This window comes from Drosophila willistoni, assembly GCF_018902025.1.
Source record: "Drosophila willistoni isolate 14030-0811.24 chromosome 2L unlocalized genomic scaffold, UCI_dwil_1.1 Seg72.1, whole genome shotgun sequence".
NCBI lineage: Eukaryota > Metazoa > Arthropoda > Insecta > Diptera > Drosophilidae > Drosophila > Drosophila willistoni.
The window spans coordinates 3804886-3832415 of record NW_025814049.1 but is presented as its reverse complement, the minus strand read 5'-3'; the positions used below and the strand labels follow the sequence as shown (position 1 = coordinate 3832415).

Genomic DNA, 27530 nt, shown 5'->3' with positions numbered 1-27530 from the left:
GTCGCTGTCTGAGGGCCCAATCGTTGTTGATCGAACATTCGATAAGATTGCAACAAAAAGATAAAAAAAACAGAGAGAGAGAGAGCGAGAGTGAAGAGGAGCTGGACCAGTAACATTTATGCTAATAAGTTGACATTTGACCACCATGACGAAACGCTCAAGGAGTTGTCAATTTGACAGGTACAACGAGTGGAATTATGTGAATACAATGGATTAAAATGATAAAAAGAACGGGCAAAAACTACTTATGAAATGTCAATAGTTAACAAATTTTTTTAAAATTAAATTAAAAAACCAAACGTTTATTTTTGTTTATAAGATTTGGGAAAAAGGCAATCATTAATGGATCGAGATCTAAGATGCGTTAAAGTTTTTACTTAATGATCTTTGTTTTTATGCTAAAAATCTTCACGTTACTTTAAATTCTACTAGATGACCGGAAAGGTGTTTAAAATGCAGATTCTACCGATTTCAATTTTTAGTTAATGCAGGAAAACGCCTATCGGATAATTTAGTAAGTCATAAGAAGGACATCTGTTAGATTTTATCTTGTACATAAGTTAAGACGAAAATTGAGATGAAAAATAAATCAACAAGTAAAAGTTTCCTACAACCAGCTACCTCTGAGTATGTGTCCTTAAGTTTATGGAAATGACTTTATACCACATTTGGGAAATCAAAAACAAAGTTATAGCTAAACAGAGATTACCATCCAAATAGAGGATTGCAAAAAGTTAGACTCCCCTGGACTAAATTGATCCATATTTTCATATGTATAAGATGGACTACAGGTCTTAGAACTCCTTTTGTTGATCCTTTTTGGTTTTTGGATGCCCACTGTGCCATCTGCTGGATGTATAATCATCATCATCAACGCTTCTGACATTTGTTTTGACACGACAACAACAGAAGCCAATGCCGCGGCGTCCGTTGATGCTCCTGCCGCTGGCCACATACTAATTTCCAGGAATTTCACGCCACTCTTCACAATCTTCGAGTAACCAAAAATGCAAATTTGTTTTACGTTGCTTTTTCATATAAAATTCATGCTCGTCGTCATTTTTATTGTATCTTCACACGATCTGCCGACTGCTTGTTAACTGCCAAGTGAAACGTTACCCGCGGCATTTTGGTCATGTTGCAAATGAATTTTAATTGCTGCAACAATTTACAAAAACCTGTAAAATGTATTGTAATTTACAAATTGACCAATGTTCATAGAAAAAAATGTATTTATTCTGTTGTATTCATTTCAATGCCATGGGAGATTGTCTTAAGTAATTTGCATCTAATTTCTAAAATCTGATTGATATGGTGAATAACGTTGCCCTCTGTTTCTGCTGCTGATGATGCGTCTGCTCACATTGTCGAATTTCTCGGATTTGTAATTGCTGTTGTAATTGGTATTGCTGCCGTAATTCCTGCCGTAGCTGTTGCTGCTATAATTCCTGCTGTTGCTGTCGTAACTATCTCCATAGTGTCCGCTGTCGTTGCCGTAGTTGTTGCTATTGTATCTGCTGTTAAAGTTGTTGCCGTCTTGCCCATTGTACCTGTTGCTGTAGTTTCTACTTGGGCCATTATTGTCGTAGCTTCTGTCGTAAGTCCTGTCATAGCTCCTTTCGTAACTCCTGTCGTAACTCCTGTCGTAGCTTCTGTCGTAGCTTCTGTCATAGCTCCTGTCGTAGCTTTGGTCATTTATGTCGTAGCTTCCTTCGTTCCTGTTGTATCTGCTGTTGCTGTAGTTGGTGCTAAGATCATTCCCATCATTACCATAGTTTCTGCCGTAAGGTCTGCGGTCGTGCCTATTGTTATGGGCGTTGTCCCTGCTGCTGTTGTTGCTAATCTCTCTAGTATTACCGGCTTTACTATTCGCAAGATCCTCATCTAGACGCTGCTGTGCCAGTTGACGCCAATTTACCATTGGTTCTGGTTCTAAACTTTTGGCAGGACTTGCTCCATTCAGCATTTTTCTCAATGATGCGGTATAATTATTGCGCTCAATTTCATGTCCTCGAGCGGCAGCAAATGCTATGCAGAAAAAAAAGAGTCAAAAATTTTTAAAAGAACTTTAAATCAATTGTTTTAATTATCAACTCACTTTGAATAGCCTCAATTGGCACCATTTTTAAGACGTTAATCATGAAATAGCAAATCATATAACCAGTCCGATTCACTCCATGTGTACAGTGGACGCCAATTAGTTTATCTGCAAACACAAACAAATAAAATGTATAAAAAAAAAGGATGATAGAGAGAGGCAAGCGAAAGCAAGCTTCTTTTTTGTTGTTGTTGTATTATTCATCATGTTTGCCACAAATTGCCACAAATTTCATTTGCAACACACACACAGACAGACAAACCGAGAGAGGCCACAGGAATGCGCTTTGCTTTGTGGCTGCTGCTTCACTCGCCCACGCCACAGTTTGCTGGCCGTTGGTCGGAGTCTGGGCCAAATTGGCATAAAAGCAGAAGCGACCTAAACTAAAAATCGACGGGGAAAAAACAGCTAACAGCAAGCGAGTACTACCAATAATAACATTGGCTATAAATTTCACAAAAACATGTCAGCAGCGGCAGCAGCAGCATCAGTTTGGCCCCCTTACCGGGTCGCTTTTGTGTGTGTGTTCACTATGCGGGTGTGGGTGACGATGCCGAAGCCGATGGCAATGCGGTGGTCATGCCACTCCTGAACCTGAACTTGAAACTAAAGCTGAAGCTGCCACCACTAGTCACTACGTTCGTCATGTTTGCGACTGCATTTAAGCCAAGTTATTACAACAAAACAACAGAAAACCAAAAGAGCCAACAACATCGGCAAATAAAACAAGAGATTAAAAAAGAAACACACTCACACAACCAATACAGATGAAAATAAAATCCAGAGCAATACAGAATTTAACGAAGTTTATATACTCTTCATCTTTTCATTAAACAATTTTATAGAATGTTGCCTTTGTTGGTAAAAAGTTTAAACTAAAAACTTAGGAGCTTTAATATGCTACTCAAAAATATATTTATACAGCTTGGCATTGCTCATTATCCCTAAAATTCAATAAGTATATCCTTTTGTAAGGGCATAACAAAAGTTTTCTTTTCCTTCAAGGCACAGTGTAACGAATGTTTGACAAAATTATTATCAATTTGTTTGTAAGAATGTCTAAATTTTAAGGAAATGTTTAAAAGTAACCCTTGCTAAACTTTTAAACCTTTAAAAACTACATCATTTTATCTTGAAAAGAATACTAGACACATTTTAAATTATTAATTACTTACATACTTGAAATACTTTATACTTTAAATACTTTACATTCCTTTCTTAAATGTTTAAAGCTCTTCACCCCTATGTAAAGTAATTATATATAAGTAGAGTCCATAGGTTCTTAGTTAAAACATTTTAAGTTGATAAAACTTTCTTCTCTTATGTAAAATAGAGAATTAAATATATAAAAGAGACACTAATCTAAATAAACCATTAACAATTACTTAATTAAACGCACACTATGCTTAACATGACCAATCACTTATACAAAAGTAATAAGTCCCCTTTAACTTCATAATGTTTTATGTTCACTATGGAAATATCCTTTTTGAAACAAGGTAATTTATTTTATAATAGACATTGTTCCACTGTATTCGCATTACTAGTTCGAGAAACAACTTCGACTAGTTGCGACCGTTGACAAGTCGCGACCACCTTGATTTTAAGTTATTTGCCTGATTTGTTTTGTTGTAAATCGTAGGTCCTATATATATTTATTGGTATGGATGCCTTCTCAGCATAGCGGCGCCAGTCTTAAATATTTTAGCCTCGGCTTAAAGCTTTTAATTAAGAGACAGCTGAAAGATCTGGTCGGTGCCCCCCCTTGATTGTATGTGTGGGCAGATAATTCAAGATATTTTTGCATAAGGAAGACGACGGCGGAGAATAAAAGGCGAATTTCTCACATACATTAGCCACAAGATGAAAGTGCAATGTTGAACAAATAAGGCGTGTAAATACGCCCACATTGCAAACATTAATTGGCAGAGCCAAAGAGTTTAACCTGAAAGAGCTGAGAATGGCCAAGGCAATGGAAAACCAGATGGAGCGAATCTTATGTCGGCTATAACGCATTTTTTATGCATTTAGTTGTTTGAAAATTGGATTTACATAATGGAAAGTTGTCTAGTAACTGTTTAAAGTTAATTCAAATCAAATTATAGCTTTTTATTTTGAATGAAGCAAGTTTAGGTTCCAGTAAAAAAATTGCGTTCAGTCTTAAAATTGTTTAATTGTCTTGAAAAAGGTTTTGAAAGAAATCGATTTCTATGTTTGGGTTTTTTAAGCATATTAAGAAATTCTTTTTTGAGATTTAAAAACCAGAAAGAATGAATAAAGGATGCTAACATTCTTTGGAAAAATTTATGCTTAAAACAATTAGCAATTAATAATCAAGACGACTAAACCATGAACATCTCTCATTAATAAGCTAATTCTTATCATATCAAGAGTTATAAATATTCATATTTTTGCTTATGAGAAACTAAAACTTAATATCTTTAAGTTTGTTAGTTGATATGAAAGAAGTATTTGTAGTATTTGTTGTTGTTCTTGTATATAATTTCAAAAATACAAAGTTGAAGAAAATTATGATAATCCATATTTAGGTTAAGAACTGAAGTTAAGTTCAACCAAAATTACGATAACTTTTAAAATGTTTTTCAAATTCCATTTTAGTAGCTTTACACGGACATAAATTGTTTCCAATGTTGATCGAAATTTTAATGCTCTTTCTACAAACATATTTCTAATACTGACAAAAAATACTCTTCTTTAGTTAAGTTAAGTAGTGACTTAAAGGTAACGGTTTGATGTAGATGCATAGATTTAGGCATCTTCACTTAGTGGCAACTATGCTCTTCAATAAAAATGTGAGTGAGTGAGTGTGTGAGTGTATGTGTGTGTGTGTGTTTGGGTGTGTGAAAATGCTTTTGTATTTAATTAGAAATGCCTTTTTCCTATTTCCCTTTTAAATGCAGGCGGCATGACTAAGCTCCATAAGTGATTTGTTTGCCTGGCTTCTGACTGACTTCATAGTCTGACTAGTTGACTGGTTGACTAGTTGACTGGCTGACTGGTTGGCTAACTGACTGACTGACTAACTGATTGAGTGCAGTGCGCCCACATTCTTTTGAGCCTGTCTTAGGGTTAAATAGTTTCGTTTTAGCCACTTGGCCCTGCTCTTTGTGTGTGTCTGTGCTGTTTGCTGTGCGCTTGCCACATGATAGAAATCTTTCTTTCCTTCTTTTTTTTTAGAGGCAGTGCAGCATTCATTTCTTTGCGATACATACAAAAAGAGTACGTGGTAATTGCATATAGACAGTGTAAAAAAACGACACAACATGCTTTTGATATGATTCGTTTGCATATTTTCTACACCAAAAAACACACAGAGACTCCTAAATTGTCTTTTTTGACAGATAGTCATCTCGATAGGCATAGTTGAGATGGGGGGAAAGCGTTTAGAGCTCCTTCATTCCCACGGTTGCCTTCGAGGTCTTTCACTCAATTTGGTTTTCACCATTTTTATCAAATTATATTGCAGATTATTATCTAGAAGAAAGAATGCGGAATATATTTGGATGGAATTTGACACAGTTGAATGAGGCTTTTCTGTTGTAGGTTCAGTTTTAGTCAAAAACAATATTCTTGGCTGTATCATTTCTTTTTAGGGCAATAGATGCTTTAAATCTAGAAAAAAACTTATAGTCATTGAGAAGTAGACCGTTTAACCAAAGATATATAAGTTGTAACTAGGAATTACTTATAAGAACCTTTAGAGAACTTAAGATCAGAGATCGATATTTGCCAGATTACCTCAATTATCATGGACCTTAAACTCTTTTGTGGCCCCGACACTTAAGATGAACATTTCTCTCATCTTAAAAACTATTCCAGAGTTTAACAATGTTATTAAACAGAGCTTTTAATTAAGCAGCTTAGATTATCTTGACAAAATTGCTTAATTTCATTACTTACCATTATTCTCGTTGGTCTTTAAGAAATCAGATACATAATCACAAAATCTGCAAGCGAATACTTAAAAATTAATACTCTTTCTATGAAATATTAAACATTCTTTGCACCTACCTCGATGACAAATGCCTGGATGGAGTCATTTTGCCTGGTATCATTAGCTTCTGATGCTCCACATTTTTGTCCGTAAATGTGCTTGGACTGTAGTAACGATTTGTGTTGGTTAAATCAATAATAAGTCCTAGATTTGGAACCGATTCTAAGAGGGATTCCGGCGCCAGGCGCAAATGCTCCTCGACACGTTCATTGATGTGCTGCAAACAGAAGGTGGATGGGGGAAGAAGTGGGGTAGAAAAAAAAAAAGAAATCATATTACATGGCCAGAAATTGCTCAATTTATGCATGTGCCCCTCAAGCCAAGCAATTAATAAACCAGCCGAGGAGGTCTCTTTTACTGCACTCTCTCTCTCTCTGACTCCCTGTCTGTGTTTGCTTTCTGGGTCTGTTTCTGTGGCGTTATTTAATTAAGCAAAAACAATTTAATTTAATATTCATGTGGGGTCCTTGTCCCAGCTCCCTAAAGATCAGATCAGAGAGGAATTGGGGACTGCGGGCAGGGATGGGGCATGTTTCAGTTGCCACTTTTATGCATAATGACAAGCACAAATTTTGTCGGTTATTATTTATTTTTAGAGAGACGCCCTGACTGCTCTGCTTTGCTCTGGCCCAACCCGGTGGTCCTGGCTCCTGACAAACATTTCAACATCAATCAATTGCTTTGCCTCCTGCTAACCGGTTCCGGCAAAAACCGGAATGTGGGAGGTTGGAGGCTTGGAAGAGGGCATACCTGTTGCAGCGGCACTTTGAAGGCTATGAATCTTGTCCCCTGAACTCGCTGACCAATAGGGCTATAATTTAACCAACTGTGAATTCAATTTTGTTTGTGAATCGTTCGAGTATAGCCATAAACAACTTAAAGCTGTTGTAATACTCACCGATCCGGTATACTCGGGGCCATTTCTAATTAATAATTGCTTAGACTTGTTTATAATTTTGAATGTTATGTGTGTGAAACCTAAAATTCTAACAATTTGCAAAGAAAAACAATATAATTGATGGCGTTGCCAGATGGGTCTTACAAGAAATTGAATCACGCACGCGGCGAATTAAGTCAAAAAAACGCAGCGAATTTAACATGTGTATGTATGCATACCCTATAAATAGAGGGTATATAAGTAGAGTATGTAATGTTGAAAAATGTTTTTAAACTCGTACCTGCTTAACTGCTTAAGAAAGACACACACTGCGATTATAATTTTTTGTTTATTGCTAAATTTGCTTACTCTATACACAAAAAATTTCAGTTTACTTTTAAAGATCGTCATGGATATTAAAATAATTACAAATACTATACTATTCCATTATCCAAATAACTTGGTATTTGCTGGATATGCGAAGATTCCGAAACTCAGTGATCTAATAAAAACCATAATTGAATTTTAATGCAAATAATAAAGCAATAAGTGAGTTTGCTTTATTTGGTAAAATGGCTAAAAGCTGTTAAACAAAACTACAAAAAAAGACACATTTGTTGTTTTTATTTTTCAATGAAATAAAAAAAAATGTTAGCAAACATTATAAAGTTCTTAATTTTAAATCTTTGTGTTTAAATTATTAAACTCTACATATTAGCTAGTCTTTTTTAGCTCTTTTCGCCGCGGTTCTAGCTTTTTTTTGGTTTTCCAATAACGGCAACACTGATCACGGCAGCCGAACCTTTGGACTCTCCACGTTAATTATTATTAAATAAAGTATTAATTAAAGTTTTTGGTCCCTTGCGGTTTAGTCAAAATGTTTGCTAGCAACACAAGGAATTTAATGCGCAGCAGCTTTGTAAGTTAACCATAATGGGAAATGACCAAAGAAAATTGATTACAAATTGTTTTGATTCGGTGATTTTATTTGGTTTTTCTACCAACTTTACAGTTGCAGCGCTGCAAGAGCACCTTGGTGGTGGCGGAGCACAATAATGATGCACTGAATCCCATAACCCTGAATACCATTTCGGCGGCTAAGAAGATCGGCGGTGATGTCACAGTTCTGGTGGCGGGCACCAAATGCGGATCCGTAAGTGTCTCAATAAGTTGTTGCTGTTGTTGTATTTTAGCTTTTGCATAATCATACGATTAAATTTTTGCTTCGTTTAGGTCTCGGAAGCAGTGGGCAAAGTTGAGGGCGTAAGCAAAGTTTTGGTTGCCGAAAATGCTGCCTTCAATGGCTTCACAGCTGAATCCTTGACCCCATTGGTCCTGGCCGCCCAATCTCAATTCAAATTCACCCATATTCTGGCTGGTGCTTCAGCATTTGGCAAAAATGTGTTGCCTCGCGTGGCCGCCAAATTGGATGTCTCACCCATTTCGGAAATCATCGATGTCAAGTCGGAGGACACTTTTGTGCGTACCATCTATGCGGGCAATGCCATCTTGACCCTGAAATCGAAAGATCCCGTCAAGGTTATCACGGTGCGTGGCACAAATTTCCCACCGGCCGCTACCACTGGCGGCAGTGGAGCCGTTGAGCAGGCTCCTGCTGGTGATTATGCCAGCTCATTGAGTGAATTCGTCTCCCAAGAGTTAACCAAATCCGATCGTCCTGAATTGACGGGAGCTAAGGTTATTGTGTCGGGCGGACGTGGTCTCAAGTCTGGCGACAATTTCAAACTCCTCTACGATCTGGCTGATAAATTTGGCGCTGCTGTCGGTGCCTCCCGTGCAGCTGTTGATGCTGGCTTTGTGCCAAACGATCTGCAAATCGGACAAACTGGCAAAATTGTTGCCCCTGAACTGTACATTGCTGTGGGCATTTCGGGTGCCATTCAGCATTTGGCCGGCATGAAGGACTCCAAGACCATTGTGGCCATCAATAAGGATCCAGAGGCTCCCATTTTCCAAGTTGCCGATATCGGTCTTGTGGCTGATCTCTTCAAGGCTGTTCCCGAACTAACCGGAAAGTTGTAAACGTGTCCGAAAAGAAAATATCCCAACTATCAATAAGAAGTTTGAGAGATTCTAACAAACAATTTGTTGCATTTATTTGAATTTAAATTTTAATTAGCACATCTAAATAAACATAAAGAGCGCCGCATGGAGAATTCCAGATGTCTCTCTATAAACGAGAAAACACAAATCTTGGCCTTATCAGTCGTTATGTGATCAGCTCAGAGGAAACCCAGCAAACATTTCTCAGCAATATTAAAAATAAGATAATGCAAAAATAAGATAGCAAAAATATATATTACAAATACTTTTATTTCTTTTATAGTTAAATCGAAAATTACGTCGCATTTGGCAGAAATAGTTCATCCTAGGAAACCTGTTGGACTTAAGGATTACTTGTCTTAGTCTTCAGATGCCTTAGGACAACATTTGCTTTTGTAGTTAAATCTTCTGCTCTACCTAAGCTAAACTGATCAATCTGTTCTCCTATGACTTCCTTAGAGATAATCACAACAAGTAAAGTAACATGTTAAGCCTAATGCCAAAAATTTTAAGCTAAAAGGTTCTTTGTATACTATGAAGGCATGAAGAAAGGAGTAAGAACTGCCCATTTATAGGTCCGCCTAAAGGCACTTTTAATGGTAAAGCATGTTCATTTGTAAGTTGTTAACTATAAAGCGATCAGCTTAAATTCAGTAATTAAATATTTAAAAGTCCAATTATAGAAAATTTGTATGACGCAAGCCAACATTGCTTCCGGTAAAAATTCATTGAACTAACAAAATATATGTGCTTAAAATTATTAAATTAGAGTTGTAAAACGAAATACAAAGTAGAGGAACACTTTGAAAAATGATTTCAAGTTTTTAGGCTCTTTGTTTCGACCGTTGGATTCAGAAGCATTTATATATATCTTTATTGTCTATACATATATGAAATAAGATAGAACTATATTTCCTTTATTAAAACTGAAAGATAAAGGTTTTCATTTTCATTCATCATTGTGCAAGCTCTTGATGCAGAAAACTTTCAGGCGAAAATGTGGCAAATAAAATCCGACACTTTGGGGACAAAATTATTTTTTAACATAACCTCAAATTTCATTATATAATTATGTTCTGATATTGAAGACATGAAAGATGTATACCTAAAAAGCTGATCCTCCATGGCCTTAATATATTTCTCTCTAAAAATGGTTTTACTTTATTTATACTCAATATTTAGTTCTTTATAATTTTGTAAGTAAATTTTAAGTTTTGTTTTTTATAGGAAAAATGGGTAAATGGGGAAAAACCCAAATAATATTATATTCAATTCAAATTTTAGATATTTTGAAGGAAAAAATTTTCAAAACTCTTCAACAATAAAAGGCACGTATGACTACTTACTAAAAAACTAATTTTAATTTAAAGAAAATGTACAAAATTAGCTTTCGTTTCGATCAACTTGTGAATCGTTGATATATTTTGGGTATTAGCGTGCTTATAATGAAACGTAAGAACATGAAAATTAAAATAAAACCAAAAACCACACCAATTATTAATGTGGTCCATTCTAAAGGATTGAGACTGTTGGTTGTGGGTAAGACATGGGTATTGATGCCGCTCTATAAAAGAAGATAAAGAAAATTAAGGAACTCTTTCGTCTATCAAGTCAGAAGATAACTCACCCAACCACCATTATCATTGATCCAGGGTACTAGCTCATCTTCGATGACCTCGGATACACTCTCCATTAGTTTGGGCAAATATTCCGGATGCCCTTGACGAACACAGTCCACCGATAGACCACCGGCAATGGCAAATAAAGAGATGACCTTGCTCCAGGTGATATCAACGCGAAATAGTTCTCGACCCACGGCGCCTATTAACAGGCTAACAGCATCAGAACTTTGAAATTCACCACCAGGATTGCGACAGATTTGCCTGGCCACACCATTATAGACACGAGGATGCATACGCTCCAGCTCATCACCCAACTGTAAGGAGGACTTACCTAAAGGACTTTAATCTTAGAGGAGTTGAAGCTTGACTCACCACTTGAACAGCTGGAAAGACATCACGTACCACGCCCATTGATGTGGAACCCATAATACTTCTAATACGCTGGAAACCCAATTTCTTATTAAACAAACCCGAGCGTCTTAAACGCCTCTTGATATAATGGCCACAAAGACAACGTCCCTGAAATGGAGATAGGAAACAAATTGAAGGCTTAATTAAATATAAATTTCATGATTTCCACTCACCTGAGTTATGATATCCTGGGCTGGAATTTGTGCCGCCTTCCAGCCAATGGTATAGGATAGTTTCCTTGTGACCACATCACTGACATTGCTCAGACGACGCCGCGTCGCTGTGACATCCCTTTGGCCCACCTCCAGAAGCGATGCGGAATGTAGGGTAGCCGGAAAACTGAATTTCCTACGATTCTGAGCCTGCAGCAATCGTTCACTTTGAGTGGTGGCCATGGGAAAACCGTTGCTGAAATTATCATTATTTGTGGGATACGAAGTGCCAGGCATTTGGAAGTATCCACCTAAAGGAAACATACAAAAGCGTAATTCGAAACCGTCATCGATACCCCCCAAGCTACTGATCTACCTAGACATATTTGGTTAACTTTAATGAGCTCGAGCTCTCTATCCTCCTCTTTCTCTCTCACTCCGTGTGTGTGTGTGTCTTGTAAAATTAATTGTTTGCTTTTTGATCGTATCGATCGATCGAACGATCAACGACCAAAAACAAAATGAAAACCTGATTCATCCCAAACGTTTTACAAGCAAAATAAAAAATAATTGCCCACAGTTCGAGTCAGACGAATCATAAACGTCATGTTCAATTGCCAAAGAGACTCATTAAAAATTGCCTGTAATTTATGAATGAACTAGCATTAAAAGCAACTAGCTTTTGGATAAGGGGCTCAAAATCTGGGCTACAATGAAATCATTGAAAATTTCAAGCAAGATTCGTAACATGTAGGTCATTTTAGTTAATTAGTGCTCAAATGAGCTAAATTAAAGCGTCCTTAAGTAGCAATTTTAAAAAAATTCAGGAAAAGTTTCACAAATGTTTTTCAAATATATTGAATTAAAAGGGAATTTTTCATTATTTAATCTCTGAACCAAATGGAAAACAATTCCAAAGGGTTGCAATTGTTTTATTTAGTGTTTGGCCCAGTTCCGGAATAAATAGTTGACAACTTTTTAGGAAAAGTTAATGACCAAGTTTTTTCATATTGAAAATTTTGTCAGTTTCTATGATAAAAATATATTGAAAAAACTTAAATAAAGGCTTATAAGGCTGTTACAAAAAAACAAATTTCAAATTTGTTGAAGCTTGTACCTTATTTTCTTTTACATGTTGTTCTCGGGTGCCCACTAGTGAGTCCAATTTTTGTTCTGACATAAAAATGTCTTTATGTCTATATAAATAACTTTCCAATGATATATTCAGTTCTATATTTGGCCAAGCTATCTATGTATATTTTATATAACAAAACCTTGGGGTCCACTACTCCTGCTACAGGACTAATCCGGCAATTTTTTTTACATTATTGTCATTTTAGGAAGTCATTGTAAGGAAAAGGATTTTTCTATTGCTTAATTCAAAAAGACTTCCATTCCATGGATGCTAAATGATAAACTGGTAAACTGGTTTACTATCAGTCAGTCAAAGAAAATTTAGAAAATTTCAGTAATTTTCTAACAAATGTTATTCCCAAAAGGAACAAATGTAACACAAATAGTTTGAACTATTAACGATTTAATAAAATTTTAGGCATTTCAATCATTCTAAGGATTATTTCAGAACTTTGTTCTAAGACCATTTAAGTTTATATGAAATCTTCTTTGGAGATCAAAACCAGCTTGATTTAAAGATAAGTATGTATGTACTTATATAATTTCAAGTACGAAATACGTGGAAAATTTGCTCTCGATTTACCGAGTCGATATCCCGTGAAGGCTCTGGTCCCGACCGTCCCGGATAATCGGGGTCCAACTGTATATTTAATAAATTAAAGCCCATTCAGCCACTAGAAAGATCAGGACTTTAACTCATAGAACTTTAAATTTGGACTTGGAATAGAAACAATTTAAATAACAACTGAACTGAATTGATTAACAATTACTAAACAACAAAAAATTGCTATCTATTTAGTTTTGAATAAGTCCTTCATACGACTTATCCCCACCTACATTTCCGTCAGTCTCAGCCAACTCAATCGATCATTTGGGTCACTTTGATTTCTAGATTTTTAATTCCATTGTGACGCTTATTGATGATTATTTCTGTATTTATTTCTTTCGTATACTGTACTTTTTGTTGTTTATATAGTTGACCATTTTGGGCATATTAACGACATATTGTCGGCTCGTTAAGTTTTGCCTGGCCAAAATGAAGAAAATGTTGTAGACACACTGTCATTAGTTGTCCACAAGCGAGATGTCAAATGGCAAATGATTTGTGATCCAAACTGGACATGAACTCCACAATGCTGAAGATGGTGCTGGGAAATGGTGTTTTTGGTGTTTGCCAGCCCAATTCATTGGGGACATTAAATTGACAATTAGTTTTTACATAACCATAATGCAAGGGGCAACCAAGTGAATGTGTTTCGTATCGTGATCAAGGAAAGTTTTCAATGCAAAATCGTGCGTATGCCATGGAAAGTAAGAAGAACCCAGAAATTTGATTTGATTTTTGGGTCAGTTTGGGAGTCACGCCCAACTAGAGCTTATAAAAGTCACTCCATTTTTGGTTGGGTGAGTTAGTTCGTCGCCAGAATGTCATACGTTTGGAGTGGTTTTGTTTTTTTGTTGGCTCTTCGTTTTGGTGGCCTAAAAGGAGATGTCTCCCACGCACATTTCTTTACAGCGCCAGGAGATTTTAGCAACTATCATGTGGGACTATCGCCACCTGCTTTGGTTTATGGACTACAACCCGCCCCTGCTCCAGTTCCAGCTCCACTTCCCCCACCAACTCCAGCTCCTGTAGCACCAGTGGCAGCCACTACAGAGTTTAGTCTGCCCGAAATCATAGAGAATCGCAGTGTCAAGTTTCAGGGATCATCACAAGGACATGGTAATTTTATACCTCTAAACCAACTTTATGGGCCACCCAGTGTGGGGGAGCAGCCTAGCTATGAAAGTCCCAAGCCGAGGTAAGAAAAATCGAGGCATTATCTCTCACCAACCGATTCAAGTTTCGTTCTTGTAGTGATGGTTACTACTATGCACCCCCTTCAACTGCTGGGACAAGCACAACCACACCACAACCTATTATAGTACAAGATCCTGGAGAGTATAATGATGTGGAACAGAATCCCCCAGGCTATGATTATCATGCACCTGCTCCAGTCGCACCTCAGAGACCTTCCACCCCTGCTCCTGTCTATTTGCCACCTGGCGAAATTCTTCCCGAACAGACCCAACAAGTTCGTCTGCGTCTGAAGGACATGCGTTGCCTTCCTGGGGCTTACTTTCGTGCGGTTCTTAAGCTAGATAGCTTTCTGGGAGCTGCCCCTATAATGGATAATGATCATGACGAGGACGATGATCACTGCGAATTGAAACTCTCTCGCAGCTTTCTTCTCCTGGACATACCAGGCGCTGATTTTGAACGCTGTGGCGTAAAATCCTGCGGTCAGGATTTGTGTTTGCGGCTAAGATTTCCAACCATACGCGGTCTGAGAACTGCAGGAGATTCCATTCTAACCCTGCACTGCAAATCCCAAGAGCGAGTGGCCGTTAAGACACATGCCCTGAAAATGGGAGTCTCGAATGATGTGTGGGTAGAGATAGAGAATTTCTGATTCCCAAGAAACTAATTTTCACTCTCTTCTCCCAGGCAAGCTCGAAGTGTGGGCAACTATGCTCATGGCGGCAATCAGAATGCCTTTCGCACCCATGTGGAGCTATTGAGACGTGGCACTAATGGCTATACCCGACACTTGGAAAGCAATGGAGCTGTTCAATTGGGTGAGGAGTTGCTACTTAGAGCACATGTTCTAGCTGGTGATGGTAAGTGGCAAAACGGAAGGATTTCTGTCTCTCTGATATCTTCTTTTGCACCTTTTTAGGCTGGAACTACACCAAACTAAGTGATGTCCAGTTGCAGAGGATTTCCCCTAGCGGTGAAATTCTTAACAATGCCCAATTGATTAGCTCTCGTGGTTGTCTTAATCCCGCCATGCAGAGCATATGCTCGCATGCTCCAATCTTTGAGCCACCATTGGGTCAAAGACTTCATTTCAAGGCAGTAATGTTTCCTGGCATGCGTAGTGGCGATATTCTAGTGATGTCGATGCGTATGACGGGTTGTTTGGAACGCGAGGATTGTCAGGTGAAAGCGCAGGATTGCTTAGCCCAACGACGAAGACGGAATGCTAGCAATGGAACAGAAATCTCTGAGTTATCTCATCTAACTTTTCGGGTTATAATGCCGAATAGAGCTTTAGTTACAACGGCGGAAGATGATCTGACTAGTGTGGTTTTGGAAAATCCTGAAATCATAGAAACGTCCAAAACTTTGGCTCTAATTGGGAGCTTAGGTTTCATAGTTCTACTACTTGGAGTGGCCATTGTGGCTTTGTATAAATTTGGAAAATAAGTAGACAACAATTTAATAATATTTTACTTTAGTCATTCCATTGTTTCAATTCTTTTGAAATTATCTTGTTACTCTTTCGAGTGTTTTAAACTTTTCCTTTGTTATGTTGCACCCATTAGCTGTATCCTTTTAGTGAATAAAATTACAATCACCTGCTATCATCAACTTAAATCACTTCCTCCTCCAACTGCCCCCGACCTACCGCACCGTTTCTTGACTACCTCTTGACCAAATTCGTACAACAAATTGACTTATCGTCCAGACGAAATCAGGCATTGAAAGCAAAATCATTGCCCATTTTAAGGCTTAAACAGAAATTAGCACTTAATAAAATTTTATTTATGTTCATGTCGCTGATAATTGGACGACTGGCTTCGATTGGAGTGGGAGAGACGGGTTAGGCATATGTATGTATGAGAACTACAGAAAACATGTAGTCAATTTTGGTTTTTAGTTTTTGACTGATTTCCAAATGGCTAAAACTGAAATTGTATCACGTTTTCACGCTTTACGTTTGTCTCTTGCTGTGTTTGTTGGACAAGGGGCAACGGAGGGAGCCTTGGGGGGAACATTTAATGAAACCAAATACCTGAATACTCGAATACTTTGTACGTATTGAGAGCTTAGTTAGTTATTTGGTGCCAATTTGTTGCCATTTCTTATGTTAATTTTTGGTCATAAGATTGAATATGGTTGTCCAATTAGCCACAATGATTGACATTGTAATCACTGATACTGATTATTGTCGAGGGTTTCATTTGTTGGAATGTAACACGCTCTGTGGGGGGCCCAAATAGAATGCATGTGAATTAGGTGCCGTATCTTAAAAATACTAGTTTAAAATCTATACCCTAAATTACATTACATCAGATTTTAAATCATAACTAAGTTGACTTCAAATCTTAACTAACTTGACTTTGAATCATAACTAACTTTACTTGAGAAGTGTTATTAGATTCGAATTTAGTCCTTTTTTTGTGCCCAATTTTAGTTTTTTAGAAATGTCATTATCAGTGTTTCTCTATTTCCAATTCAGAGTCCCCAAACTCTACGCTATATGGGACAATCAATGTTTCACTTGTTAAGAGTTCCTCCTCTATGCTATTTTATTTATCTTAAGGGGTTTCCCATTCAAATATTTAACGTCCCCTTTTGTCATTGATTTTTCGGGACTAACTCAGTTTTAAAGCGAGGTGAATTTTATATTATCCAGAGAAGTTCATTTTACATACCTATTTATGGGTCTTCCACTGCAATTAGGAAAACTTTCGAAAACCCATGTAGATCCTTAACGACTTAGAAAGAACGTGCCTATTAAAAATTGAGTTTTGTAGGTCCTTAAAATAAGGATTATTTTTTATCGAATAATTTAACACTCTAAGTCTCGTGAATTTTTAATCGATTGTCATAAAATATTACAAACAATAAAAGTAATACTGTTTTGAAAATTTTGAAATTTTATTTAAGTTAGGAATAAACAAATCAAACTTTTTAACATTAAATAATTTCCCAAATGATTTAGAAAATAGTCAGAATTAATGATTTAATTAAGTATCGATATGTGCCTTGAGGCGCTCTGAAGTCTTAGAGGGTTAAGTATCTTTAAGGTTAAACTTGCAGAAAAAGGATTGCTATCTAGGGTAAAGAAAGTTTATTTTTTTTAATACATACTAGTTTTGGTTGATACTTTAAGATTTCCCTCAAGCCATTTCTCTGCTTTATTTTATCCTATTCTGTAATATTCTTTTCAAACTACTCTTCTTTGACCTCCAATTTCTTCCTGGACCCATTCTTCTAGTTTTTTTTCGATTTTCTATCATTAAGTAGGTAGTTATTTGCACTATGGGTCCTTTGCCTTTCAATTGACAGCACGAATACCCAAATCGAATCTAACTCTTTAGATACCATTTATTGAGTTAAGACGCCTATTAAAGCTTTCGGGAATGTTACTTTCCTATAATATTTGACCAACTTTTATTAAATAAGTATGACATCTGGTGTGTTTCATTTTCATTTCCTGTCCGAATGAGGTAATCCCGCTGAACATCTGTTCCCCCATGACCTACTCCAACCGTTGACACAAGATTCTCTCATTCCCAATATCGTGTGGCAGCAGCTGGAGACTCTGACTCTGCAGAATCTCTCACATGGACTAAGAGACATCGCGGTAAGCACACCTAGTTCGAAGTAAGCCTCAATTAATATACCGAACACGTTCCAATGCGATCCCAACCGAACATACTTTGTCTTTGTCATAGGCAATGTTTAATGCACACATAAATTAATGTCCGGCGCTTGGAGTCCAATCCAAAAAGCCAACTTCAACGCTTCCAATTTACACTCTCTTTGTGTGCCCCTCTTATAGATATCCCCTCTTTGGCAACCAAATCGGCCAAAAATGTGTGTATGTTTTTTTTTTTAAACCGACTACTTAGTGCCTGATTTAGCAATGAGGCCTAATAAATATTTATGAATGCACTCAATGAATGCCACAAATGATGCTGGGGGCAGCAAAAGGAACATACATGTACAGTGGTGTCCAAAAATTTAGAACACTTTCTTAACTTAATGAGGTAGAAAACATTTTAGGAACCTAAGCACATTAGTTTAACTCTCTTATTGAAAAACAACGAAATATATAAAGTTTCTATTGCATTTGGAATTTTTAGATATTAAAGATGAACAATTCTAGGAATTTTAGAAAAATATTTATGAAGAAAATTTCCTCTATGAAAAAAATTTCCTAAATTTTAGGAAAATATTTATGAAGATCGTTACATAACTTTTGGAAATACCTTAATTACTAATTAACATGCTCTGACATTGGACTCAAATCAGTTTGTAACTTTTGGATAATATTCCAGATAAATTTGATCAACAAAATATAAAAACTTAGCAAGTCTGATTTATATTTTTAAACAAGAAGATTTAGTCAAAGTTGATCAAACTTATCAGTGAAAGAAGAATATATGTATATAGACGAACAAAAAGTGTTCTAAATAAGTGCCCAACATTGTGTCTTAAAATCATACTTAGTATACATATTGAATTCTACTACTAACTCATTCTCCTCCTCTTCCTCCAGTTTGTTCTTCTATTTCTGTGATTGGCCGAACGCAATCGTTTTTATTGATCAAAACATCAACTTAGTTTACTCATTAGCAAATTTTATTAACCAAAAGTGTCAGTTTTTTTTCTTATTTTTTTCTGTGATTTCGTTTTTATCTCCATTTTGATTGCCCGATTGGTCTGATTCCAGATCGAGTTATGCCTTAAATTGTTGTCTGAGCTTTGCTTTGCGTGTTTTTCTCTCTCCATTTTATTGGCTTGGCTCAACTTGTTTTTAGCATTTTAAGCATGTTAACATTTGTGTTATTGATTTTTTAACAACAATCTGACAGTTACGCAGGCGCTGCGGGAGTTACCTCACCCACTCCTAACCCAATCTCCCACAGACTCCCTCCAAAAAAAAATTACTAGTTTACATTGGAATGCAATTTATATACCCTTTCATTGGCCCAAGTATTTCTGTCCACCTAAAGTGAGATATTTTTTTCTAATTACAAATTCTTTTATGCAAAACCTTTTTAAAAGTTCTAAGATCGAAATAATTTGATTCTTCTAAACCAAATACCAAATTTAAGCTCCCTGAAGATCTTGCACTTTTTAAGAACAATACCGATTTCAAGTGCTCTGATTATCCAAAATTAATCATATATGTTGGATTTATTCAATTAATTAATATAACTTTAAACAAAAAAAAGTCAAAATGTTTATATTTTTGTAAAATGGCAACAGTTTAAACAAGAGACATCTTCTTTGACTAAGAATTGTTTTTCGAAAATTTTAAATTATTATTTTGTTAAAATCTAAAGAAGAACGGTTCAAATATTTGAAGAATATCAGAATAGATCGTTTTTAGAAATTCCTTAGAAGTATTGTAGTGTAAATTTCTCTAAAAATAGATATCGCATGAAACTAAATATTTTCGAACCTTTCAAAAGGACAACATCCGAATCGTGTTTTGTGCATAGAACTTGAGAAATTCAGGAAAATAGTTACATAGAGTAACGCAAATTCGGCTTGATCATTAAATTAGTTTGACTCTCGGGTTTCATATTTTTTTTTTCCAGCCGATTTGCTGCTCCAATTCGTTGTGCCTGACAAACAATGTGAGTAATTTACCTTTCGTTATATACGATTGGCTAATCCAAGAAACCAAGTTCATTATGTTTAATTGCATTTGAAACTTAAATGATTTTTATATCATAGGTATACATTTTTGAACCGCAATTTTTTTGCGGTTTTGACAGCTCAGCAAAAAGGTTTTTCGTATTTTTTTTCGCTTTTGACTGACTTACGACGCTTCTGTTTGCTGTCGTTGGCAATTTGAAATTTACACTGACCCACACACACACACACCAAACACACACACACTCAGGTGGTAAACATTGTTCAGATCATTAACTATTGATTTTGCACTTTAGTTTTTTAGCCAGAGTGAGACAGAGACCAGACTAGACCAATTTGCGTCATTCAAATCGAACGTGACAAGAGTAATTGGGTGTTGGAGGGGTGATGAGGGGTAATATCTGTTAATTGCAATTTGTTTCTGAAGGGGGGAGAGGTTCAAGTGGTAATTCCATCTGATGCATTTAATATTTACCTCATTTTTTTTGCAATTGATCTCGTAATCTACAATAATCATATAGGAATTGTAAACGAAATTCTATCGATTAGATAATGGCTCTTGATAAACTCACATCAAACAAACAAACAAAAAAGGGGATGGGCCACAGTCCTAGAGGGTATATAACTATATTTACTTTGGTATTAATAACCTGTTGAGTGTCGTGTGTCTGTGTGGAAATAGTTTAAATTGTTTAATTAACACTTTAATAGATCAAAAAAAAGACTATCTAAGGCGCATAAAGCGGTTTTCTTTACAAATAAAAGGTTTTATAAAAATCCTGGCAGGCTAGCTTTTTTAGATAAATCTCAAGAAAATGATTTTATCTCTTTTTGAAAATTCAGTTTAATATTAGATGATTAATCCAATTCTTTAATAATACATGAATATTTAAAGGAATTAATATTACTTTAAAATGAATTATCTAATATATTCAAAAAGTCCTATAAAGAATTGATCTCTTTTTTGAGTATCATTCTGAAATAAAAGAAAGTTGATCAAAAACATTCCATGTTTTTACAAAGAATTTTCTGAATTTCACAAGACTTGAAAATCATCTTAGATAGATATTAAAACAAACTTGTGAAGAATCCCCACCGATTCCCAAATTAATAATTTAGTATCAATCACTTGAAATTTCAGTTTCTGCTCTCATAAATAGAGGAGGTTTCTAAAACGGCAAATATTTTGGTTTAGTTTAAGATAGTTAGGACATTTGGAACACACATAAGTATCTTCTAAAGGACGTTAATTCATTTTTAACGAAGGATTCGAATGAATAGGGCTTTAAGTAGTAACAAGGCTAAAGTAACATTCAATCATTGCAAAACTGAATTGAATGAAAAGGAAATTAAAGAGTAGAACGAGACTAATGAGTACTCAAACAGTATTGACTGTATTCAAAACGACATTTGTTAGCATTCAGTTCCACAATAAATTTAATGAATGGGGCCTAAAACTATATATAAATTGAATAAAGGATTTAATCAGAATTCAATATTGAATTGAATGAATAGAGAACCCTAATACAGAGAATATTCATTCATTAATTTATTTACTAATGTTGATGTATACTTTTGATATGTGTGAGTATAATTCTAAGGGTTAAGAGCTCATGCTGCATTGGCATTTTCAACTTAAATATATAATACAGAGAATAAAATTAATGAGTACTTCAAAAAATATTTGGAGAACCGAAATTGCCATATTGACAAGTATTCAGAGAAAAGTTTAAAAATCTGTCATGCAACATTCTAATAATATAATTAATAGAAAACCACCATAAAAAACCTCATTAGTCACAATTCTAAATTTTTCCTTGATGGTTTCAGAAAAAACGCCTTAAAATGGTATGATATAGTAGTCTATTCTTAGTTTATATATATAACTCATTGGTGACAAGTTGTATAACCTTATTTGGTTTTTGTGCTTTCCGAAAGATAAAGTATCTGACGGAGTACTTAAATTGTCAATCATTTAACAATTTATAGCACTATATACTTTGGTAGTAAAAAAAGCAAAGTTTCATCGGGACACTTTGTGAAAATAAACTTAACATTTAAAAAGGCATAGAGAAATTTTGAAATTCATCTAACTTATAGCTTTGTTCCATTCATTTTCATTTGAAAAACAAATACTTAATCAATTTTTAGCAGTATAATTTTAGAAGTGACAAACAAAAAAGTCATAAGTATGTCTGATCAAGCCTCCTATATATGTATATATAGTTGAAACACTTTAAGTACAAGATTTGAACTGATCAGACCTTTTAAATTAAGGTTAAAAATTGTCTTCAACTCTACCCTACCAATTAATACTTCTTTTTCTGATTACTTCCATTTCGGCACGAATGATGTTGCAACTTTTATTTATTTTCTTTATCGAGAGCAGATAAAAGAAGAGACTTAAATAAACTTTAGTCTTCCCCGATATTGCGAAAGCGTTCCCACGAAACTGGCTACAAATTTGTAGCCAGTATCACTATGTGGCACTTGTTGCTATTATTTTAGCAATGTAATCGAATGCCGGCTAGAAAGCAAAAACATTTAAAAGTAATAACAACAACAAAACGTATTCAGTTATAGCAAAGTCAATTACACTGAATATACCGCCTCTGTCTATGAAGTGTGGGTGCGACTCGCAAATGTTTTCTGCTGACGTCGTGTTAAAATACCCTGTACTCAGAGTGTCAAAGGGTATATTTTACTCAGTTAATGTCAGGAGCTATAAAGATATATCTATTGATATCTGTTGAGAGAAGAAACAAGTGTGCAAATGTACTTGTGATCTTTTGGTACTAAAATTAATTAGATCTGTTTGTTTGCCTGTTTTTACTATATAAAGTGGTCTTTAGTTTTGTAAGCTGCTGTTTTTTTATCATATATTTTTATTCTTTTTTAATTTTTTTATTGTATAGCTTGTTTTTTATACAAATGATTTGTAACTATACAATTTCCATTTCAAGATCAAAGTTCTTTTGTTAAATTAGCAGTTTTATTCTATAAAATTTGTACGAAAATCCTCCGATCTAGCATCTTTATCTTATCGAGTATCAGAATGCATGATTTTTAATAGAAAACTGAGGACTCAAAATTCTTTTTTCCACACCAAAACTAAAAACTAAAAGATCCTCAAAATTGCGTTGTATCTGAGCCTTGAAAATAACGTTTTAAATTAAAAACTTTAAAAGTTTTAGACAGTTCGAAATGAAATATTTTGCATAATTCTTTTTAGTGGCACTTCAAGTTGGCACTTCTCTTCAATTTTCGATTAAGCATCCCATATACCTATTATTCTATTAGTATTTATATACAATATATAGCGATCTATACATGTCTATAGATCTATATAAATCAGTAACCACTATCTCTACCACCAAAATTTCTATATTTGAAAAACTAAAGAACAGATTCAATAAATTACAAGACAAATTTTAATAATTTAAATAAATGAATCCCAAATTACCCATTTTATATTTACTTTGCAGAATAATATTAATCAGGACCGGATTTAGTGAAGAGCAAAATAGGCGAAAACAAAGAAGTTTTTTATACCTCTCTTATCAAAATCCAGCCCTGGTGATGTTTAGTTTACAACTAAATAAAGTCTACAATGCAATAAACAAATAAAGAATACAAGGAGGCTATTTTAAGTAATAAGTCTGAGTTTCCTTAAACCACAAATTATATAGAAATTAATGGCTAATGAGTGTTATTAAAGAGGGATCGCATATAGCTAATAGCAGGCAACAATTTATAAACATATTAAACACTTTGTTTTACTTAACGCTGAGTACTTTGTAGTCGAGTCTGCAATTGAGAGAGGAAATCATTTTGTTTTTTTTTTTTTACCAAACGCATGTTTTAGTGACAAAAAGACACACACACACACTAGCACACACACTAGCACACACACCAGCACACTCACTAATGCACACCCAAGTGAAATTTAATTAAATTAAAAATTTGCGTTGGCCTTAAATACCCGCGGCGAGCGGCATTTGTAGTGGGAGTCCGTTCAACTTTAATTGAAGTTAAGGTTTTGAACATCCTCAATTTTTGTTTTTTGTTGTTGTTTGTCTTTTTTATTTAACATAATTAGTGGAGCACACCGAAAGTTGACTTATCGGCCCCCCCTGACAATTCCCTTCTTCCGCATTCGGATAATTGTGTTTTTTATTATCTCTCATTGTATTGGATATGCAATTTTCAGCTGATAATGGATTTTTTGTGTGTTAACGGAAGAAAGAAAAAGAGAGGAAAAAAAACAAAAAACTGGGGCCGGGCTTGCATGGAAATTGCTTTATTATTAATGCATGACGCGTTTACATTATTTTTATATTCACGGTCAGCATTTTGGTAATATTATGGTAACACAAACACACACACACACAGACAAAATAAACACAAATCAAGCATATATAATTATTTTTATTTAAGGTAACACATTAAATATGTTAGACACCAACCGTTTAAAGTAAAAACTAAAAATAAGTTTTCTGATCGTAGAACGCAACCGACCACGTTGAAGATTGAAATTGAAATGAGACAATAGCGCGCCTTAGTTATCGAACCTAGCCATATCGATAACATTGAGGAAATTAGAAATGTAACTATCGATATAAATTCACTGATGTTGCCAGAGTCACTGTAAGAAGCGTTGCCATCCTTAGCGGGATTTTAAAGCCTGACATCAGAACAAAGCAAATAACGTTTCACATTTCAAATCTCACAATCTATTGTCACTATATGTTCGCACAGTTATCTAGAGGGTCTTTGCGGTCCAATTCGCACTTAAAGATATTAAAGACATCAAATCGACCCACAAAAGTTTGGGTCGAAGTTGATATTCTGCTTAAAAAATAGGTGTATGATTTAAAATTCATTTAGTAGTAATTCACAATGGGCAGTTTGACATTCTTATTGAATGAGTGAATATCGTATCGTGTTGGTCTGTGTCCAAATATATTAGAAAATTATGATTAAAATTGAAAGGGCAATCGGGTTTAGCAGATGTATATGCGCACAATATACCCATCCTACTTATGGCTAAACGGTATGCAAAATGTACATGGCGTTGCCAGACTAATAAACCGCCAAGCAGCAACAGCTGTGCGACTAACAAAAACCTTTTTCTTCACCGAAACCAAGAGGAATTGATGGATTGTAAAATAAAATAAAATGAAGCGAACCAGCACAGCATCGACCCCATCATTAATGGGATGTAAGTAAAGTGTGTGGAAAGAAGCTTAAAGAACAATTCGCTAATATCTCTCTAATCTCCGAGTAGCTCCTGTGAAGACACCAAAGTATGTGTTGCATTCGGGAAGCTCCAGTTCACCGGTCACATCTCTGGGAGTAGCCATCAATTCGTTACCACCGAATACCATAATTAAGGCCACCACTAGACCATCAGCAACTCCTCCTTCTGGTACTAGTTCACCCGCCTCCAGTACATCCCATCCGACAGTGTCAGCTGCTCCTCGTGTCGCATCTGTAGTTCGTCAGGCTGTCTTCACCAAACGGGATATGCCACAACGAACTATGCGCAGCATGACCCTTACTTTGATTGAGAACTCTCCACTGCTTCACCTGGGCATAGTTAGGGAGCATATGACTATACTGAAGCGTCACATATGCCGGATTGCCAATGTCACACATTTGGATTGTTGCATTACCCTAAGGAAGTTGCGTCAGAATGAGCCATTCGCCCTGCTGGCTGAATACTTTGAGTTGAGCGAATCAGATGTAGAGGAAACTTTCAAGCGTACCCTCATCCGACTGGCTCGTTGTATGCGTGCTTTGATCTGCTGGCCGAATACTCAACAGTTTTACGATAGACTGAAGCAAACACCCGTGGATTATCGAGCCAATCTTTTGCATGTTCGTTCGCTAATTGAGTGCGTTGAGACGGATGTGTGGAAACCCTTGGAATTTGCTTGCTCCAGCTATAAGTTTATCCTGTGTATCAATACAAATGGTAAGGAGAAACTTCAATCATAGGCTAAGAATAGTTTCTTCTAACTTAATTGACATTATAAATATGCGATAAACCCTTACTAATAAGCTTTAAGCCGTTTTCCTGTAACATTTATATTAAACTATTTCTTTTCTACATTTTAGGCATTGTCAGTTACATCTCGCCAGCATTTCCCGGTGAATGTGATGATCTGCAGATGTTTGAGGCCACCAATTTCAATGATATTATACCCAATTATCTGACTTTATGCGCTGAACCAGGTCAGGCAGTTCAACGTGAGCGAAGGGATCCCCAAATGGAGGATGAATATGGCGAAGAGGATGATTTTCGATCCGAATCAAAGCAACCAGCATTAACTAAATTTGAGGCACAACGGCTGACTGGTGAACTGGCCCAGCAGCAATCATTATCGATTATTGATGGCTGCTTAATCTCCAAGAAGGCTCCATCCATGCAGCTGCCCACTTTGCGTAATTCAGAACCAGCTCCCGCCTGTCGATTGCAAATGCAAGACGCCATTGATAGACTGAGAGAGTATAAGATCTTGGAACACAATGCCATACAACAGAAGTCGTTGTTGGGCTATCTAAATGAGCTGCTTATAGTTGTTGCCGGACTCTGTAATCTCAAGAGGCAGGGTCTATAAAGTAACTCTTATTTAGATTAGATGTGAATTTTTGCCTGTTTTAAGGTCATAGTTTGTGAGTGTTTAAAATGTAATCTAGTTTTAGTTGAGATTCCAATGGACGTACTTGGAGATATGTTGTAGAATTTGTTTTTTCTTCTATTAATCTTGATTCACACACGAAACCTTTAACCATTGTAAGACTAAGTCGGAGGTAGACAAATTAATGTTGAAACAGCTGCAAAAGCTGCTAATTAAAACAAATTCATTTGTTTTTCATACCATATGCTAACCGCAGTCTCGATGGTGTTTATTTTGGTTTTAAACTCTTCGAGAGTTTCAAACTCGCAGAGTTCATATTAACTCTTATATTTTGCCAAATTTTGCTTTGTAGATAGGCCTGTCTCTATACAAATTGTTTGCCTATAAAGTTTGTTTAGCATTTTTGCCGCGCCTCGGTAATTAATAAAGAAAAGCAAATAACTTTTTTTGTTGCAATACTCTGGCTATTTATGGCATGTGGTTAATGATTTTAATACCCTTTCAATGGGTTATATTATTTATTATTCTCCTCAAACAGAGTATATCTATATATATAGTTTCATGCACGTGTTAGGGATTGATTATGATTAAAAAGTGATTAAGAATCGTTTATATTAAGAGCCAATATATTTCAATTGAAAGTGTAATGATCAAAAAGTAAATAAACAAGTATGAATTATAAGAAACAATTCATGGTTAAAAAGATAACGTAATGACACCTTCTAGTTGTAGTCTTTTTGTTCATAATAGCAGCTAGCTAAAGAAAAAAAGTACTTTAATTAACTAGTGTAGTTGTATTTATAATTATAGACTAAAAACCATTTATAAAAGATGGCCAAACAAATTTTTTTGCATTACTTATTACAAAGTGTTTCTTATAATATTTTGACATTTCAATATCTTGTTGTCCTCTTTTTAATTAGAAAATTCCCTAATTTGGCTAAAAATAAGCTCGAATGTTTTAATATTGGAATAAGTGCTCATAGTATTATAAAAGCTTATGAGATTGGGTTAAGAATCCAAAATTTATCTCTAAAATGTTGATTTAATATGCCATATTTGGTTTTGAGTA

The 27530-nt window shown here is 35.5% G+C and overlaps 5 protein-coding genes across 7 annotated transcripts; 3 read left to right on the top strand and 2 right to left on the bottom strand.

Moving 5' to 3' along the window:
* Nucleotides 1-1214: 1214 nt before the first annotated feature.
* LOC6646272 (RNA/RNP complex-1-interacting phosphatase) lies at nucleotides 1215-7099 on the bottom strand. The gene is made up of 6 exons (XM_002068676.4): nucleotides 7012-7099; nucleotides 6864-6939; nucleotides 6131-6330; nucleotides 6020-6066; nucleotides 2099-2206; nucleotides 1215-2028 (listed from the first exon to the last, which is right to left on the bottom strand). Exons 1-6 carry the CDS (start codon nucleotides 7032-7034, stop codon nucleotides 1289-1291), a joined length of 1194 nt encoding a protein of 397 aa, XP_002068712.3. The 5' UTR covers nucleotides 7035-7099; the 3' UTR covers nucleotides 1215-1288.
* Nucleotides 7100-7771: 672 nt separating this feature from the next.
* On the top strand, nucleotides 7772-9202 carry LOC6646273 (electron transfer flavoprotein subunit alpha, mitochondrial). The gene is made up of 3 exons (XM_002068677.4): nucleotides 7772-7909; nucleotides 8003-8143; nucleotides 8224-9202. The coding sequence occupies exons 1-3, from the start codon at nucleotides 7868-7870 to the stop codon at nucleotides 9031-9033; spliced, it is 993 nt and encodes a 330-aa protein (XP_002068713.1). The 5' UTR covers nucleotides 7772-7867; the 3' UTR covers nucleotides 9034-9202.
* Nucleotides 9203-10442: 1240 nt separating this feature from the next.
* On the bottom strand, nucleotides 10443-24342 carry LOC6646274 (bcl-2-related ovarian killer protein homolog B). Of its 3 annotated transcripts, none has more exons than XM_023177921.2 (5): nucleotides 24281-24342; nucleotides 11261-11550; nucleotides 11049-11195; nucleotides 10682-10990; nucleotides 10443-10618 (listed from the first exon to the last, which is right to left on the bottom strand). In XM_023177921.2, the coding sequence occupies exons 2-5, from the start codon at nucleotides 11534-11536 to the stop codon at nucleotides 10454-10456; spliced, it is 897 nt and encodes a 298-aa protein (XP_023033689.1). In that variant the 5' UTR covers nucleotides 11537-11550; nucleotides 24281-24342; the 3' UTR covers nucleotides 10443-10453. The 3 variants fall into 3 exon arrangements, with proteins under 3 accessions (XP_023033689.1, XP_023033690.1, XP_002068714.2); XM_023177922.2 differs by lacking the exon at nucleotides 24281-24342 and adding an exon at nucleotides 11616-11629; XM_002068678.4 differs by lacking the exon at nucleotides 24281-24342 and having other exon boundaries at nucleotides 11261-11701.
* LOC6646275 lies at nucleotides 13495-15623 on the top strand. Its single transcript, XM_002068679.1, has 5 exons — nucleotides 13495-13531; nucleotides 13890-14175; nucleotides 14232-14801; nucleotides 14862-15034; nucleotides 15094-15623. Exons 1-5 carry the CDS (start codon nucleotides 13495-13497, stop codon nucleotides 15621-15623), a joined length of 1596 nt encoding a protein of 531 aa, XP_002068715.1.
* A 554-nt stretch (nucleotides 24343-24896) lies between the features above and the next one.
* On the top strand, nucleotides 24897-27147 carry LOC6646276. The gene is made up of 3 exons (XM_002068680.4): nucleotides 24897-25035; nucleotides 25102-25791; nucleotides 25935-27147. Exons 1-3 carry the CDS (start codon nucleotides 24993-24995, stop codon nucleotides 26435-26437), a joined length of 1236 nt encoding a protein of 411 aa, XP_002068716.2. The 5' UTR covers nucleotides 24897-24992; the 3' UTR covers nucleotides 26438-27147.
* The last annotated feature ends 383 nt before the right edge of the window (nucleotides 27148-27530 follow it).

Excerpts from the sequence above, each read along its gene's own strand:
- LOC6646275 (XM_002068679.1), top strand. The coding sequence starts at position 13,495 with ATGAACTCCACAATGCTGAAGATGGTGCTGGGAAATG. Across the intron at positions 14,176-14,231 it reads TATGAAAGTCCCAAGCCGAG|TGATGGTTACTACTATGCAC; the intron begins GTAAGAAAAATC and ends TCGTTCTTGTAG. Across the intron at positions 15,035-15,093 it reads ACATGTTCTAGCTGGTGATG|GCTGGAACTACACCAAACTA; the intron begins GTAAGTGGCAAA and ends GCACCTTTTTAG.
- LOC6646273 (XM_002068677.4), top strand. The coding sequence starts at position 7,868 with ATGTTTGCTAGCAACACAAGGAATTTAATGCGCAGCAGCTTT. Across the intron at positions 7,910-8,002 it reads ATTTAATGCGCAGCAGCTTT|TTGCAGCGCTGCAAGAGCAC; the intron begins GTAAGTTAACCA and ends CCAACTTTACAG. Across the intron at positions 8,144-8,223 it reads CGGGCACCAAATGCGGATCC|GTCTCGGAAGCAGTGGGCAA; the intron begins GTAAGTGTCTCA and ends TGCTTCGTTTAG.
- LOC6646276 (XM_002068680.4), top strand. The coding sequence starts at position 24,993 with ATGAAGCGAACCAGCACAGCATCGACCCCATCATTAATGGGAT. Across the intron at positions 25,036-25,101 it reads GACCCCATCATTAATGGGAT|CTCCTGTGAAGACACCAAAG; the intron begins GTAAGTAAAGTG and ends ATCTCCGAGTAG. Across the intron at positions 25,792-25,934 it reads CCTGTGTATCAATACAAATG|GCATTGTCAGTTACATCTCG; the intron begins GTAAGGAGAAAC and ends TCTACATTTTAG.
- LOC6646274 (XM_002068678.4), bottom strand. The coding sequence starts at position 11,563 with ATGTTTCCTTTAGGTGGATACTTCCAAATGCCTGGCACTTCGTATCCC. Across the intron at positions 11,196-11,260 it reads CCCAGGATATCATAACTCAG|GGACGTTGTCTTTGTGGCCA; the intron begins GTGAGTGGAAAT and ends TCTCCATTTCAG. Across the intron at positions 10,991-11,048 it reads TCTTTCCAGCTGTTCAAGTG|TTGGGTGATGAGCTGGAGCG; the intron begins GTGAGTCAAGCT and ends TCCTCCTTACAG.
- LOC6646272 (XM_002068676.4), bottom strand. The coding sequence starts at position 7,034 with ATGGCCCCGAGTATACCGGATCG. Across the intron at positions 6,940-7,011 it reads GCCCCGAGTATACCGGATCG|TTGGTTAAATTATAGCCCTA; the intron begins GTGAGTATTACA and ends TTGAATTCACAG. Across the intron at positions 2,029-2,098 it reads GCCAATTGAGGCTATTCAAA|CATTTGCTGCCGCTCGAGGA; the intron begins GTGAGTTGATAA and ends TTTTCTGCATAG.